We start from the raw sequence: 18,082 nt of genomic DNA on the forward strand, positions 1-18,082 counted from the left end.
AGGAAATCACGGCGTTGCGGCGGCCCGGCGGGCTCGGCCCCGCCTCGGCTCCTCCCTGCGGCGGGCGGCTCGGCTCGGCTCGGCTCGGCTCGCAGCGGCACGGAGCCGGGCGGCGGTGCGGGACGGGGCGCCGCGGGGCCACTCGTGCGCTGCGCGGGGCGGGGCGGGGCGGGGCGGGGGAGGCCCCATTGGGGCGATCCGCGCGGAGTTTCCCTCCTGGCGCGGCGGCCTGGGCGCGGAGCCGCTCGTCCTTGGGAAGCGCCGCGGTGCTCGGCCCCGCCACCTGCTGCGGGACACGGCGACGCTTGGCCGCTGCCCGTCTGGTTTCCTGATCCCCTTTTTTCCCTTTCTTAGGCACGGCTTTGCTCTTCTGGGAATACCAGGAAGGACTCTCATCAGTGAGTAATCGTCATTTCTCAAATGTCCGTTTCCCGATCCGTTCCCCTCCCGATCGAGTGACAGTATCGGGTCAGAATGAAGATTTACTTGCGGCCGTGCGCTGCTGCCCGATTTCTCTCCCAGCTCCTTCCCAGCTCCCGGCCGTGACTCGGCTGCCCTTGCTGCACGCACGGAGGTGCGCAGTGCTCTTCTTTGTAGGGACTCGGAAGTGTCAGCTGCTGGGATTCAGCTGGCAGGCTCCTCTCTGGGGCCAAAAGCACCGCTCTGCATCAAAAATCCGTTCCAAGTCTCCACTTGGAGTACTGCTGCGGCAACTGCCCGTCTGAAACGTGTTAAAGCTGATCTCCGTCTTATCTTGTATTTTTTTTTTTTTTTTGTGCTGTAAGTAGATCTGAGTAAGATATTCCTGGTTGTGCTGCAGCTATGAAAAAGCAACTTAAAAATAAGCGGGGGTAGCAGGAAGTCGTCTTAGGCTGCGATTGTCAGACAGCTGCTTCATCGAGGTTAACGTGAAAGAACTGTTCCATAGCGCCTTGGGAATCCAGCGTGTGTAGCTCTCTCCGTGAAAGCACTTGTTCACCCAGAGCCCCATTTTTACAGCGGGGTTTGCGCGCTCTTAGCTGGGGTAATGTTGCAGTTATGCAGAACAGCCCTCTGAACTGAAATCCCAAGGAATTTTGTTCCATATTCCTGTTAATCCCTTCCCCTTTTACACCTCAGAAATCACGTAAAATTTCTTCCCCGTCAATTATTCGCCGTTTGAGTGTGGATATTTAAATCAGTGAATTATCACCTCTCTTCACAGATGCCCTCAGAACATGTCTAATTGGACAAGTCTCTGGTACATCTGGTAAGTTGATTATTAATTTTTCTCAGTAATTCAATATATCATGAGCAGGAATTGCAGTACGCAATGGGAACGCTCCTCTCAGTCAGGATGGGGGGAAAGGGCTTCTCAGTAAAAGCTGCCAGGGGAATACATTACAGATGAGATGGCAGAGGAGATAAGGTGTCAGGCAGAGCGGAGCATTCATCTAGGGATCTGTCATCTTTCCATTCCGAGTCCACCAGAGTTCAGCTGTAGATCTTGTTTGTTCTTCCTAAATAAACAACTTGGGACACAATGGCAGCTGCACAGAACGGACTTGTTAGGACTTGGCACTGCCTCAAGCGCAGTCCTCAGCGCTCTCCCTTTTATGGGACAAGAGGCTGTGAGCTTATGGTGTTGATTTTTCATTCTGATCTCAAGCTGAATGAAAGAATAATAGTAAGCGAAAGGCAGAGGTCTTGCCAGAAGTGTATTTGTCTCTTTCCCAAAACATGCACTCTGTGTATCCTAATGCTATTTTCATAGCTTGTATTCTGTCACATAACATATTAATTTTGATAGTAACAGACTGAGTCGGTTATTTTTAATCATCATTCAGTCTGAACTAATTTGCTATTCTTTGCTTTCTTCGAACATGCTGATATAGGACTGTTTAAAAATACATACGGTTGCATAAAATATTTTAAGGCTTCTGTAATTAGGCAGAGTTAAAACCATGAAAGCTAATGAGCTAGCACTGAGATACCTCTCCCAAGGTGATTTCTGCCTTCCTTCGAGGGTAGCAGCACGTGAAGGCACGACCACTTCCCTGCACACTAGCATGCAGCCCTAGTAGCACGAGGGAACACCCATGGGCTGGGGGTGAGGTCACACTCCTTGCACTGGAGGAATGTTTCAGTGCAAGGTTCCAGCAGGGCAGTGTGCACTTCTCACACATGACAGCCGAGACCTGTAGGCCACCTAAGCCTCACCTGCATTGTATTTAGAGGGTCTGTGTGTTTCTTGCATCTACCTCTGTTGCAGACTGTAATGAGAAAATAATACGTTATCCTGAACGAGTATGTACTCATTCTTAGCACCAGAAAATGCAGAGTGCACCACTTCCTCAAAAATCTTGTACAAAAATTAAAGTGCTCCTTAACTTCAGTTCAGAGCTTTCCTTTTACTGCAGAAAAAAATGGTCTTCTAGGTCCATTGTAAGTGTTCACTCAGTGTATATTACTGTGTTAAACCATACCCAGAGACAATGTTGCATTTTCAAGGCAGAGTGAGTTTGCAAGTTTACACTTACATTTCCCTTCCACCTTCATTGCAAACGAGCTGAATATACAACCCACGATCATTAACGTCACAGAATCTGTAAGCCAGAAAGCATGGTACCAGTAGTCAGCAGCGCTTCCATTTGTGACTGTTTGTGATTCAACTTTGTCATTCTGGATCCAGGACCCATTAAGACGAGGTTTGACCTGTCTTTCACCCACTTGGAGTGCAATTATAGTTGGCTCAGGAAGAAGTAAAACATAAGCGATGACATTGCGGTGTTCTCCACCTTCTCTAAGGTTAATCTTGCTGACTGTGTTCATGCTCCTGCTCTGTGGGATCACAGCAAGCTGCAAGAAGTTCTGCTGCAGGAAGAAGAGGCCTCCAGTCCAGCCCTTCCCTCGGCACCCCTACGATCTGACTGTGGTTGCTATTGACAGTGACAGCACGGCCCACAGCACAGTGACCTGTAAGCATCCTCTGGGCTACACCTACTCTGTCAGGTGCTTTGCAGTAGTAGCTGGATGGCAGTATGTGCAGATGTTTGCTCTTCTGACAGTGGTTTTTTTTTTTTGGAGAATGCATAGATTCCATCATGGGTAATTCTGTAGTGGTAGCTTTTAGTAAAACGTGCATATATTCTGCAACCAGAAAGTGAGCCTGTAATTTCTTGGTGAAAAATGGGATCAGCCCTTTATATATCAGGGTTCCAAGTAATTGTTGATTTTTTCTTCTCTTTTCTTCACAGCATACAGCTCATTCCAGTACCCTCCAAGTGTCCCTATCCCTTCAATATTTGTGGGTATGGATAGGAGCACTGTGTCTCCTCCAGCTTACAGTCCCTATGCAATGGATTTGCCACCTTCTTATGATGAAGCTGTCCAAATGGGCAAACAACACATTGAAGTAGCACTGGTAAGCCAGAAACTCAGTGACATCCCCGGGCAGGTGATGCCAGGTGGGCAGAATCCCGTCCAGAATTCACCTGACATAATCAACAGAGATCCAGCAACACAGCCAGATTCAGAAGATGCCACACAAGAACAGCCTCGGCTCTAGCTCATTTTGGATGGGGAGTAAAGAAACGGAAGGACTATGAAAGTTAAAGAGGACATGAAGAATTGGGTTTTGTAAGACAAAGTCATGATAGAAAGATGATTCTCCTAACAGATCGTGATAAAGGACAGCAGTTTAAAAGTGCCTATAAAGGTGGGACATGGATGCTTCTTCACCTCCTGTTTAAGAAAAATAGCTCCCTGTGCCCAGCAGGGGACCAGGGGGACACTGCCACCTTGGAAACACACAGTCAGATGGCACAAAAAGCAAGCTGTTGTTGTTCCTGAACAGAGCTTTCCCAAACTGGAGCTGAAAGTAGAATCCTATAAACTCATGCCAGAGAGTCAGTGATACTCCGTCTCTCTCCAGTTTCTTTTATTTTGAGAACTTTAACTGCTCAGCAGACTGCTGGGGTGCTAAATTTGTCACTACATAATGACACGTGTTCCTTAAACTGAAGAATGATAGCAAACAAGGATAGGAAAGTGTTTGGAGGAAAACGCGTTACCTTATGTTTCACAACTACAGACAAGGAATGGAACAGATAAGAGAGATTATTTTTGTTGGTCATAAGACTTGAAGGGAATTATTTTTGAGTTTTTTTTTTTTTCTTTAAATCTATTTTCAAGACGAGCCGGCTTGTGTGTGGGATCCTTTTGCTACTTACTTCTGCCACTTGAAGTACGAATTAGTCTCAAAGAGATTTCCATTCTTGATTGAGTATAAGTAATGTGTTTCAATATTCATGTTCTTTGCTGATTGAGCACGGTGGGTTTGAAAAAACAGCATGAATTGGAAAATATCAATTGTTTTAGATGCAGAATGTATACAATAATTGGCTGTTTCAGAAGAACATGACACTACCATCATCAGAACCTACGTGACATCTCACCTGGAGGGATTATCAGTGTGAACTTGACAAGCACTTCACAACATAGTAGTTTTTTCTTATTTTTAAAGGCTGAAGTAAATAAGAAGATAACCCACATAGCATCAGTTTAAGGTGTGTGGAAAAACTGTGTTACCTAATCAGTTGTAACTGACCACAAAGAGCTAATTATATTGCCTGCCAGTTATTGAGTTCATAATCATTTTCTGCAGTGTGAATTTCTCCCAAGTACAATGATTCTTTCCATCCTGTAACATTTGCTTGCATTAAACAGGAAAATTCTGGAGAATTTCAAAGCAGCCTTGCAAACATGAGATACTTCTTGTCAACCTCTAGTGTATAAAAAACAAGATTTAACGCAATGGCCTACACAGTCAATTTTTTATATGTTATGTTTGTATCTGTCTTTCTGATTGTACCACAGAAGAGGGGTAATTCCTCTCCTGACTCATTATATGCACACTAACAAACATGTTTTGAAAGCTTAATGTAAGAAATGCAGCACGGTGTCTAATGTACTGTATTAAGTTAATTATAGCAATGAGGAAACCCAGGACACTACTAAAGACTCAGCAGATATGAAATTAGAGAGAGAGAGAGACTATGAGGAAAATGTCAAAACCAAAATCTTGTATGTAAAACAATAAATGTAATTAATTTTTAACAGAGATTACATTTCTGTCTCACAAAGAACTTCAGCAAATTTTGCCTAGCTTGCAGGTAGCCAACATGTCATCTCTCTTATTTCTTGTGCTCTGTACTGTCTGTCCAGGTGGTAAATATACGTATGGATTCCTCAGTCTTTCCATTTTTTGTTTCTTACCGCAGCGATCAGTGGGCTAAAGCACTGAACTCTCTAACACTGCTAGAGAGCCAAGGCAGAGTGCTCACTCGTTAATAGAGACAATATAAAATCAGATGCATGAAAAAACAGCGACTGACACAAGAGGGCAGTCCTTCACTTTTCAGTGTATTGCACTGTATGATCACTGGGAACAGCTCTGTAGAGAAGATCTCTTGCTACTGCCAAGAGGGCAGTTCTGAGGCTGGGCTCTGAGCAGCTCTGCAGAGGTTACTTTGCAGTGCAAGTGAGTTTGCTTGAGGGAAAAAAAAGGGGAATAAAATCACAAGAGTTTGACTTCCCTTCTCTGCATGTTTTTGCTTTTACGAAGCTTCTGTCATGTGAGTTCTCAGAAGTTCCTGACAGACTACCTACCAAAATGCAAGGAGACCTGTTCCCCTTGCTTATAGGGAACAACAGTTCTAATTGTTAGACCCAGTATCAAAACACTAAATACCCACAGAGGGCTCTTTTGCCCTCTTCTGTTGCCAGTCTAGGCTGGAGAGATTTGCCCTGCAATTACCTGTCTCTCATCTCCTTTTTTGTATACTTTCAGAAGCTATTATCCAGATAAAAAGAAACCTGAACCTGCCTCTTTACAAAAGTACAGAGTGGGAAAGAGAGAGAGTAATATCACAGGAACCAAATTTCTATTTCTCTATGTAGCAAGCCAGCGTCGTTAGACACAACAGCAAATAAGCACTTAAGTTTTCCTCCTGTGTTCCTAGGAAGAAGGGCATAATCCAGCGTTTTCTGACTAATGCCTATGAAAAAATTTGTGCCTTGCCCAGGCTTTTGCCTTCCAACATGGTTCATTAATTCAAAATAAACTATTTCTCTGACCTAATCAACACACAAGAACATAGGATTTTCTTTAAACATTTACTATTTAAAGATTAAAAGCAGCTCAGTCTGCTCCTCATGTTTTCAGTAGTGATGTCTCAGCCCTTTATCTGACTTCCTACAGACTATATCTCTCTAGACATAAAGATCATGAATAAGGGTAAGGCAGAGAAAGATCATTTCTTGTTACTGGCTACAAAAATAGGTTTGAGAGAGAGATTCTATTCAACCTGTATTTCTGCAATACAACTGGAAAAGGATAGTAAGAGTCTTAGCCGTGATGAGTGGTAAGTTAAAACGAACTTCTTAACTTTGATTAGTGTTTTAAAACTCACTAACTAAATCTGAGAGTTCAGAATTGAGATTACTGTTCTTTTTTTCTACTGCTGTTTTCCCACAGATTTCTCTTTTGCCTTTTTCTGTGTGTTCTTTCTAGCTCTGTTTATCTCTCTGTGTGAGATCTGACTTCGTGATCCTAGAAAGCTTTGTTGATGGTTGACGCCACTTAGTGACTCTCAGTCAGGATACTTTCAAAAGCTCCCAGCCTAGATAGGCATGGTGTTCTTTGTTTCTACCCTACTGAGTCTGTGAAGGGGATCAGAAGGATAGGACTGTTCTTTAACTGTTCTTATGTATGCTGACTGGGTCCCTGGTTTTGTCAGTGAAAGCGCTTTTTGCTTCTATAATTGCATTCTGCGTTACTTGAAAAAAATAAAATTCAACTGCAGAAAAAGAGCGCAGCTTATTTGGTTTTATTTCTCTTAACCACATGTCTAACCATGTGTCCTTTCCCACTTGTTCCCAAACAGCCACGATACGTCTCAACTTTGGGCTCTCTGAGAGCAATTAACGAGAAACTAGAAGGGGGTGCATATCAATGAGAATTAATGTCTATGTACGTAACGCTTCTAGCCAGCCCTTAAACTATTCTGAAGCTTCAAAACAAGCCTCGATAAGGGATACTACTTATTAGTGCTGCAGTGATGCTGAAGGTTTCCGTTCCCTGGCCAAGGGAATCTGCTTGCAGCTGCGTGTGTGTGTGCTACTGTGACGTATTTAGAAGCCTGCAGGGTGACCTCTATAAAGCTACTTCCTCTCTCTTGTCTCTTTTTCTTCTCCCATCCTGTTGATCTTCTGTTTAAGGCATGCATCCTTTGGAATGGGAAATTCTCCTCACAGTGCTTACCACAGTGGAAATTTGGTCGCGCAGAGTCCCACAGCAGGCTATGTGCTCAGCTGGATGGAGGACCTAAGAACTCTGATTTGTCAGTCTAGCATTTTCACCATTGCTAGATCTGCTAAAGTCTGATTACATCCACACAAGCTTTGCGACATCTCTAAGGGAAAAGCTCCTCTTAGTAATTAACTGAAGTGCACATCTATTGTGAATTGAATCTGGTGCTCATTTGGCACTGTTCAACATGTAATTCTTCTTCTCCTATTTGTCTATAATAATTGTTCTGGCAGTTATTTTCTGCTATTTGCTGGCTGTGTGCGAGAGCTTATGATGGGGAGATGCACTGCTGGAGCAAGGCGGTGCTTACATCACTGGCAGCAGCTTGCAGTCTTGTCCTCCTCTCACACACACATGCACTCACCATGAGCCCTTGTGCTCAGAAAGAAAATTCAGGCTTGCAAGTAAATTGCCTCAATAATTTATAGGCTTTATAGCCCAGAGCAAATTATACCTTGGCTCTGTGATGAAATTCAGGCTGCAAATCCCTTTATAGCCAAGCTCGTTAACAATATAAGTAAAGTGGTACATCTATAATGGCTTTTATGATCAATGCATTAGAATCTTTGGAGAGTATTAAGTGGTAAACCGGCAGCATCCAGAGCAAAGCATCAATAGGGGCTGGATGCAGTACGACTCAGAAAGGCCATTTCTTTTTCTGCCTTGCACTCGCCTTTGTCTGTCTCACTGCCCCCTAAATACCATTTATTCACCGAGCAGCATGTGCTATGCTCCCAATCAATACAATAGATCTTGCTGTCCTGAGGGCTGGTTTACTGCATTAAGCAGCAAGTTTAGAGTACGTAGGTCAGGAATTCCTGCAGGTGCAGTGATCTCTGTTACACGTTCCTATAGCGTCTGTGACTTGGCCCTAGGAGAAGGGAAAGGAGATGGACAACAGCCCTTCATCCAAAGGGTGGATGCATGTCTGGGGAACTGTCCCCACACATCCATTATTCCGCCTAGCCTGCAGTCTGCCTTCTTCCACCAGATGGTATCAGTGAGCCTAACTGACCTATGAGCATAGCAATTTTTCAGACGCTTAACCTCACAAAATTTAATTAAGATTATTTGGAAGAAAAAAGGTCCTTTCCTTTATTTTCCATTGGTCAAATAGAGTGCAATTATGGAACAGCTGAGTTTGGGAGGGACCTCTGGACACCACCTAGTCAAACGCTGCTCACAGCAGGGTCAACATGCTCTGCACCTTGTCTAATCTGGTTTTGAATTATCCAAGGACAGATTCCACAACCTCTCTGAGCAACCTAGTTCTAGCGTCTGACCACTCTTACAGCAAAAGTAGCATACTGAATGTTTGAGTGGAGTTTCCTCCATTTCAGTTTCCTGCTGCTGCTTCTTGCCCTGGCAGTGGGTACCTATTGAGAAGTCCACCTATTTTTATGCTTTCCCATCTGGTATTTATACACATTGGTGAGATCTCTCCTGAGTCTTCTCTTCCTGAGGCTACATAACCCCAGCTTGCTCATCCTCTCATTTTATGTCAGATGCTTCAATCCTTTAATCATTAAAATATTTAACAACATCTTCTTTCCAACATGCCTAGATCCTCAATCATTCATGAATTTCACCTGAATTTAACTGTGACATTAAATATATTTCTACTGAATGTAGGCCCAGAATAAACAGTTGCATAAAGCAAACCATGAGAAACGTTGTGTGAGTGATATTCCTAATCATCCTATTTACCCCATCACACGGTGCTGGCACGCTGTACGCTTTGCTGATGCTACCTATGCAATGCTTTTTAGTGCACTATTTAGACTGACACTGCATCATCTCATACAGTGAGAGTTCAGCACAGGCTTGTAATTAGAGCGGTCAGCTCACTGTGCTGCTGGTTTGCGTCCTAATGGTGAGAAAACTGGCAAAGATAAATCAGAAAAGGGGCAGAGGAGATGCTTGTACATGACCTGTTTAATCAGAAATAGATGAGCTGCTTGAAAGCAGGAAAATAAATACAATCCACCTACTGCTTCGCATAGTGCTTCTGGGTAGAAGATGCTATGCAGGTATTACCTCCTGTGGGAGATTATGTTTTAGAAATACAGGAAATCACCTGGATTAAAAAAAGAACATAAGGAATAATGCTGTTTGAGCCCTGAAAAGGAAGAGATCTTTTCTCCAGATTCTCTCACTGTCAACAAGAAAGCTGTTACCTCAGAGCACGCCCTTGTTCCCACAGGTTTCAAGCCAAAAGTCCTCGTTTTCTTATGTGAATTATAGCTGGCAATACTGGAAACTGATTGCTTGGTGCTATGCTCAAATAAATAAATAAATATATAAATATAAGTTTTTTCTTGATTCCTACCTCTCTCTTTTTCAATGCATCTCGCTATTTCATGTGTGAAACTTAAAATCCAAAATCTCTATGCTTTAACCAGTGTAGCAGAAATGATATGTCACAGCCCAAATGAGTGCTGGAGCACCTGGTGGGAAGGCAGGGCCAGCCCAGGGGAGCTCAGCTGCATGCAATGTACCTGAGTGAGTGGAAGGGCTGGAGCCAGGATCCACCCCTTCCCAGCCCTCATTTAAGGCCTGGCAGTGGAGGTGAGGGTGTCTGGTTGGAGATCCCTGTGTATCTGGGGCCTTCCAAAGGTAAGCAGCTTGTTTTCCTTTATTTCTGTGCCTGCTGCTGTTGCAATTGAGCAAACCCTTGTTTGCTGCAGCCTAGGACCTTGCTGCTCTGCTGGCATTGTTGTGCTTTCCACTGCATCACAAACCAGTATGTGAGATGCTAGGTAACACCAAATGAATAATAAAGTAACAGGAAACAAAATCAGGATGACTTGAGAACTTATGGGATTAGTTTAGTGGTATCTTTTATCCATTTGTAATTATAAAATACAAGTGTGTACATATATCCATTTAGTAGCAAGTTCTATTTTTTCCCAGCCCTTCTTACTCTTTCCCTCCCTGATTGTCTGCTTAGACCTGATTCTGTAAGCTGGCCATTTGATACCCATTTCTCTTGTAACCCAGCTTGTACCCATGATTAATCCAGATGTCCAAATTAGTTACTTCACAAATCTGAACCAACATTAAGAGAAATGAAACTACAAAGAGGGAGTTTCTTATCAGGCTGGAGGTGGGGTGGGGAAAGAAAGAGGCAACAACTAGGTCCAAGAACAAGTCAGATTGTTTCTGTTATGGATTTACAAAAAAGACAAATCCCTACACACGGTTGTAGATGCACAAGGGTCCTTCTCTCTGGCAAGCAATCCAAAACCCCATGTCTGCAGTTCTAGTGATTGATATTTTAAGCTGTTGCTGCATTGTTTTGAATTTAGGGAAGGCTCCAGTATAAAAACTCTGGCACAGGAAGTTCAGCTTCCTCTCCAGATTTCCTTCCTCCACCTCTTTACATGCAAAGCAGTGGGGAAGATTTTAAGCCTTTCCCGTGCTGAGTGAGCATTCATAACTGTAGAACAGTTTACGTTTACACCCAGCACCTTCAGCTGCAGTGTTCAAGAAAGGCAGCGTAGAAGATGAAGTGGTTCTTAATGATGAGACTTGATCCCAAAAATATTCCTAATGGTTGAGTTGCATTTTGTCACTGCCCACAAAGCTGGGCCTAGTCCCTAAAACAAACAAGATCAAAATAAGCGGTAAAAGCAACTACTTTTGCCCTTCAGTCCCACTTCTACAAAAATCTTAGTGATGACAGTGGGTATTTAGCCATAATACAAATATACCACAATTGCAGAGGAAGAAAAACTATGAAAACCAGACGTGGATCAAGTCAAAATCTAAGCTGTCACTAATTTTAATAGGCTAATCTTAATTCCTGAATTTTACTTAAGTTTTGGTTTCCTTTAAAATCAACCTGCTAGGCTCTAGGCTGAGGGCCCAGCCAGTCTGAGCCTCAGACCAAAGCAGGTACAAAAAAGAGCAAAAACAACAGCAAAAAACTATCAACGCTCCAAACCAGATTATAACTAAGCTCTGGAAGCGCATGCAAATATGCTAGGAGAATGACAATATAGCAAGTGTGATGCAATATTAAAGACCTCTGAGCTAGGTCTGTACAAACTGGCACTGCCTTGTGGTGCATGTGTACAAGAAGATCCTTGCTAGGATCACAGAGGTAACACAGCCATGGTAGCGAAGCGCTGTACACAGTGCTAGGTCAAGGAGGGCAATACACTGCCATAGCTTACAATGCTTTTAGTTCCAACATTTATCTACTGAGCCATCTCTGGGATATGTGGTTGTGCTACTAGTGCTTCACAGTGCTTTATATATTCCCTACAAGAATAATTTCTGAGTATAACAAAACCAGCATGCTGCATTTGCAGAGTGGAATAAGCTCTACCAAACATAGCTTATTCCATCACCAGCCTATCTCCAGAGCACAGTATTGTGTTGGGGAAAAGAACAGTAGCAGCACCTGCTTCAGTACCTTTCACTAGCATAGAGAGAACAGACATGAGTACAGCTGCAGCATGAGCATGGGGAGAGGCCTGAGCTGCTAATTGCTCATCATGTGATCTGGGATGCAGGCTGCTCCCAGCAGATCCAAGAGGAGGAGAACAGGAAGAGCTATAGCTCTATTACCACCACATAGCCCTTCCTGAACCTCTGTTCCTAAGACCTCACCCCAGTATGTGATTGCCAATTGCATTACATATGCAGACAGAAGTGAGTACATAGGCCTGATTTCAGCTGTTACTCAGGCTAAGCAAGCGTGGTACTGAAAATAAACGAATGCAGTCCATATAGATAAAGCAGAACGGTGCCCATAAATCATATCTGACAGCCTTCTTATGAGATGTGTTACTAATGTGCAGCCTTCCACAAGACTGGCAGAAAGTTGAAACCCGAAAGCATGAGCAGAGGACTCACCTCAGTGCCAAATGCAATTGCCTGTTTTGGAAAGCGGCGAGCGTTTAGAATCCATACCATGTCACCCACTTACTCATGCATATGTATGAGAAATTACTGAGCTTCAGCCATATCCAGACACTCACAGTAACAGATTAATAATTAATAAATAGCTGTACGGTCACTAACAAATGCCAAAGGGTGATACTCTATCTAGATGTACATCTGCTGATGAGTGCACATTAGTAAACCACACGGTGCTCTCAGCTTAGACTCCAACATTAATTTTGGCAGTGCAAAAAGATTTTATTAAAAACACTGCAAGTGTCGTTCACAGTTGTTTGTCTATTTATTGTCACTTGATCTTGTTTGGGGGCTCCTGTGAGGATTTAAAGGCCCAGTACGGAACTGTGGGAGATGCAAAAATTGAAACCGACTCCTCAATGATAAAAACATATGGAAATGCAAGAATCAAACTCACATTTTAAATAGTGAGAAATACATTTACTTGAAGTTTCTAATGCCATAAGCTGTTGCTGATAGAAGTTGTTTTTTAAGGTGTCTTTATTTTTTTTCCCCCTCTTGGGTGTTCTTTTAAAACCGCTTGCAAGCCAAATTATTTTTAGGTGTGTTACAATGGTAGCCCATAATCCACCTGACTAAGAAACTAAGTAGAAGGTATGAACACTGAGAAATGAAACAACTCCATTCCTTATTTTAAAACACTAAATCCAAAGAAAATAAAACTATTCTTTAAAATACTACCCGGTAATTGAAGCTGTTCGAAGTACTGCAGTAAGTTCACTTATTTGAAATCGCCAACATATGTTATTTTTGTATTTTTAATTAAGTGAGGAATACTGCATCAATATGTCAGTCTTAGATAATGCTGTTTTCTTGGTTGGTTGGTTTTTTTTCCAGTTCTAAACCCTTCAGGATTCATCAAAGTTACTGTGGGATTGCACTCACTTACAGGCCTGGGTCCACAACCTCAAAATTGGAAACATCAGCAATTCTCTAGATTGTTCTGCTGCTGTTATATCACCAATACAAATCCCTACTGGTACCAGCATGGTAGAAGATAGGGAAGATACGATGGTCTTTATGTCTTATTGAATTAACATAATTCACATCAATAATATAACAGCATCAGTCACCCTAAACATGCACAGGAAATATTATAGCTCTGCTGCTGAGCTTTCCTATGTATGAAATTTGTCAGCCCATTGTTGACAGTAGAACATAAAGCCTAGTTTCCAGCTGTTACAGTTTGCAAGTAAAAATGTCTTTAATCAAGCATCAAAACTCAGCACACAACAATCACTTAAGAACAGAATTTATCTGAAACTAGTTAATTCAGCTAACAGAAGATTAGAGGCTTACAGAGAAGTAACTAACTTATCACACTGCTTGCATGCAGGCTTTCTTGCCAGTTTTGTGCTTGCTCATGGAGATGTGTTACTGCTGGGGAAAGCCTGTGTTTCACGTTAGTGTGACTATCCAGTTTTTGGGTGTTCCTTAACCCTTTAAAACATCACTCCAAATCTGCTAGTGAGATTTTCAAAAAAAATTCCATCAAAATGATTTTTTCTGCAAATATTTTGGTTAATAAAAATGTACATGTTGAGGGGCTTGATGTATTCCTTTATGTGTAACTGTCTTCGTATTAAACTAGTTTTGATTGCTGCTTATTTACTAATATATTAATTCTTCTTAAGAGAGAAACTTCCTAGCTGCTCCAACGCATGCAGATGCATCCACGTGTGAATGCCACAAAATACAGTAGGATTGAATGTCACCCCGTATCTCTGCCAATGGATTTCAAATCCCATTTTTAGGACAATGCTTAGAATTTCTTCACCTCTTCCAGCACAAAAAATCTCAAAATACTTTGCAAGAGTTAATGGATTAAATTTGCAACACTGTTTTGTATTACTATGTTCATGCCACGTCTATGTATATAAAGCAAAGGAACTAAATAATGAATTCAATCAGCCTCCATAGCTAAGCCACAAATAAAACTGAGAAGATCAGTGTCCAGCTCTGGATTTTGAAGCCCACTGCCGTAACTCATTTCTTTTGTGTTAGGTGGGGCAGCTATGAACAAGACTCATCTGCAGACAGGATGAACTGTAAATGGGATTTTCTTTAAACAAGGTAACTGACTGAGATAGCAAGCCATGTATTGATAACCCTGGAGGGAGCTGGAGAGTTATAAATACAAAAGTACAGATAGAAAGGAAACCTGAGTGAGACTTTCTTTAAAGTAAATGAGAACATTCATAAACAACAGTACAGAGGAGATACCAAGATAGTGCTTGTGAAGTGTGTGGTATGGAAAGGTCTGTGTTGTATACAAAAAAAAAAATCCCTCATCTTTATGGCAAATGTTGTCAAAAGGAGTAATTTCTCTAAGAAATACAAGCCATGACTTTAAAATGCATTTTTTTCTTTTATGGTTGTCAACACAGATTTTCTGTTAAGCTGAATTGTGGACACTGGGGGGAAAGGAAGGTGGGATGAAAGGAGAAAGTCATGTTACTGCTTTACACATATATATAATTTTTAAATGAAGACACAAAAAAAACTATGCATGTTCCTTCTTTTCCAGTGCTGAATAACTGAAGTTGCCCACCTCATGGGCTGTACAGCTGCAGCGCGTGCCCATCTTTCTCTTCCTTAACAGGATTTACTCTGGTACTACAGATTAAGAGTGTGTATGTTTGGTTGTTTTCACAACCAGTCCAAGCATTCAAGCACACACTGTGAAATAATGGCTCTGTAAAGACAAAGGGCATGTCATGTGTTCAAGTAACTCAAAGTGTTTCCTGGCCTCTTGGAATATCATTGCTTGGCTTTGGAAAATCAGTCTTTACTAACAAGGCAACTGCTTCCATCAGTTCCCCTGGGTACTGGCCTGAGAGATGTTTCACTTTATGTGTGTTTTGTTTTGTTGCTTGGAAACCTGAATTTTATAAGCACATCCTTCTCCAACAGGTGCTCACAAGAAAGGGTTTTGCAGAATCAGGATCTCTTTTGGACAACTGGTTTGAGATCTGGGACATTTACTGTAACAAATTCAGAAGTCACAAGAAAGTTCTTTATAAATTAGACTCACACTCATGTACAAAGGAGGTTATTTTTTAGAGATAGAAGAAACCCAGCCTCTGTTTCAAGTTTTCTTTCTTAGCAGTAGCTGAACAGCATGGTAGACACGGGTCCTGTATTATAACACTTCATTCCTATAGCTTGTTTTAATGCAACTCAATTCTGTGAAGAAGCTTCCCCACTTCATCTCTTCCCATGATCTTCATGAATTTCTCATACTAATTCTCTCTGCTCCAGTGAGTGAGGAAATGCAATGCAATAAGGACGTCTCTCGGAATCACACGCCATTTAGCCTGCTCAGGCTGTGATTCCATATTCTCAGTACAAACTTTTCTGTGTTTTCCACGCAGTGCTTTCCTGTCCAAGACTGCTGTAGCAGGGAGTACGTGCACCTAAACCCACGTACCCTGGGACCTGATGACTGGTGATTCTTACTGCTGCTCTCCTAACTTGATATCCTGACCTGTCCGTTTTGTATCTTCAATTCATAAAGTTCTTAGGGCCAGTAAGCTGCCAGCCAGGCAGAGTTGTCATGCGATCTATAAATAAGTTCTATACACCTTATATAACATCCACACAGATTTTTCTGGAGCTGCTTCTGAAACAATAAGCTTGGCATACGTTTTTTATCTTTTACTGAGTGGTTGGGCGGAACTCAGCTGCCAATTTTGCTTGACAGGGATGATAGAAGCCTACCTACTTCTTCAGACTGTAATTTGCTCAATTCCAGCATACTTTTTCCAAATAAGTGCTTACTTCTGAAGTACAGGATGTAACCATTATGGAATCTACTCATTTTATTATCTTTTGCAATTAAATGAATGACTACTGAATTTCATAACCTTGTCCCTTCCATGTATAGGCTTTGTTTGGCTAAGCATAGATTCTCCAAAGACAGCGATACAAGTCCCTTACTCCAAATATTTTTGCCTTTATGAATGCAGTTTTCTGTTTTCTGGAGTCTGCAGCAGCACTGAAGCTTTACTGCAGCTGCAGCAGCGAAAAAAAGGTATAGAGCTCTCTAAGAAACAGCCCTGATCAATAATCCCAGTCTTTGGTAAGCTGCTTCACCGTGACACCTGAGCCCACTTTATGAAACCGCTACATCAAGGACAGAAGAACGTTCTATAGGAATCTGACACGTAGCTAGATAAGCAAATTCTTTTTTGTACTTGAAGGTATTTCCCAAAGGCAAACTTCACTGCAGGTCTGACGCATCTGACCTCATGGAAAGTTTAGTAGCTAGGCTGAATTCTCAATGTGGATTCTAAATCCCCAGCATCTCCAGGGTACCAATTGTTTTTCTGTTAGCTGCCCAATGAGACAATCATTCCCTTGAGGAAAGTCCCCTTAAAGGGGAAACCACGAGGCTTTAAGCTTTTACTCAAACTGCTTCATCTGCATTAATGCTGCTGAAATGTCACTGAAAAGATTATTTATGTAAAGGAAGACACAGAGGTGTAGAGTTGGTTGCGTGTATGCATGTGTGCTCATAAATATATCTACAGACACACTATTGAATCTGATCTTAAGAGAATGATAACAATGCCCTTGGTAGCTATTTTTGCTGCAGGAGAAGGCTCCATGCAGGAAAACATAATTTCGCTTACTTGCTTGTTAATATCTGTGCGCTTACTAATTAAGATCTGCCACAGTTCTGAAGGGTGCTATGTTTGGTATGTGATGAGATTTTGGAAAAAGTGATTTCTTATATCCTATGTATTTTATTTTCTATATTTTCCCTTGTTCCTAGTAATGTTTGCTGTGATTCAAACCAGTGCAACACCAGCTATGTTTGTTTCATGCCATTAAGTGATTTCTTCATATTGAACAGTATTCATCTGCCCAGGTAGGGCAGCTCTGCAGGCTTTTTGATGTGCTCCAGCACCAAAGGATTTGTAAGAAACTGAGCTATGGCTTGCTAAGCTTTAAGATATAAGGGGGGAAAAGAAAAGCTAAACTAAAAACTCACACTTGAATATGGATGAAAAACGGAACAAGAACAAGCACAAATAACCCCACCCTTCTGGCTCTCTCCACTCGCTCCAAATGGGTTTGTTCAAATAGAAGGGGACTGGGGAAGGAGCGAGGGAGAGAGAGAATAAAGTAATTAGGAAGTATACAATCAGGCTCGGACCAACCTTGAGACATATACATGTTTCAAGGTTGGAAGCTGAACACAGGAAAATTCAGAACAGAGCTTGCTCCCAGATGACAAATTCTGTTACTCTGTAGAACAAGTATAAATATAGATTGCAAAATTACATATTTGGATCACACTGTAAGATTGTATCACAGTATAAAATTATGGCACTGACTGCAAGGAATACTAGATCCAGGTTTAAGCAGCACTACCATTCTCACTTCCTCCTGCAAACTGTTGGGTAGTAGTGGCTAAGTAATTTTACATGGATATGCATCGGTTTCCTATGTCTGAAACAAGAGAAGTGATGTATTTTGGCCTTAGGAAATGCTTAAAGATATGCTAAGTATAACAATCGCATCCAGGAAGTAGGCAATAATTTTTTATGATTCTTGAAGTCAGAGATGCATAACGCATTGATTTTAATTGGGTCACAAGGCAACAGGAACTGAACATGGTTTTCCGCTGGAAATAAAACTGCCTCAACCAGAATTAATGAGAAAACAAAAAAGCATACGATGCCTTTTTGGACGTATGTTCATCTGTGTATACTGCCCTTGTGTAGCTTATTCTGGCTCTGTCGAGAATGAGAATCTACTGTTGATATTGACATGCTAATTACATTCACAATAACATAC

The 18,082-nt window shown here is 41.9% G+C and overlaps 1 protein-coding gene and 1 long non-coding RNA gene across 3 annotated transcripts; both read left to right on the forward strand.

The window, feature by feature from the left end:
• Positions 171-6,852, forward strand: TMEM52 (transmembrane protein 52). The gene is made up of 4 exons (XM_021417642.1): positions 171-398; positions 1,205-1,249; positions 2,788-2,957; positions 3,237-6,852. Exons 2-4 carry the CDS (start codon positions 1,218-1,220, stop codon positions 3,545-3,547), a joined length of 513 nt encoding a protein of 170 aa, XP_021273317.1. The 5' UTR covers positions 171-398; positions 1,205-1,217; the 3' UTR covers positions 3,548-6,852.
• LOC110408660 lies at positions 9,935-16,141 on the forward strand. Of its 2 annotated transcripts, XR_002444481.1 has the most exons (4): positions 9,935-9,967; positions 14,282-14,350; positions 14,805-14,890; positions 15,191-16,141. It is a non-coding gene; the product is annotated as an uncharacterized LOC110408660 (long non-coding RNA). The 2 variants fall into 2 exon arrangements; XR_002444480.1 differs by lacking the exon at positions 15,191-16,141 and having other exon boundaries at positions 14,805-15,023.

Source organism: Numida meleagris, chromosome 20, assembly GCF_002078875.1.
Source record: "Numida meleagris isolate 19003 breed g44 Domestic line chromosome 20, NumMel1.0, whole genome shotgun sequence".
NCBI lineage: Eukaryota > Metazoa > Chordata > Aves > Galliformes > Numididae > Numida > Numida meleagris.

Excerpts from the sequence above, each read along its gene's own strand:
- TMEM52 (XM_021417642.1), top strand. The coding sequence starts at position 1,218 with ATGTCTAATTGGACAAGTCTCTGGTACATCTG. Across the intron at positions 1,250-2,787 it reads ACAAGTCTCTGGTACATCTG|GTTAATCTTGCTGACTGTGT; the intron begins GTAAGTTGATTA and ends ACCTTCTCTAAG. Across the intron at positions 2,958-3,236 it reads GGCCCACAGCACAGTGACCT|CATACAGCTCATTCCAGTAC; the intron begins GTAAGCATCCTC and ends TTTTCTTCACAG.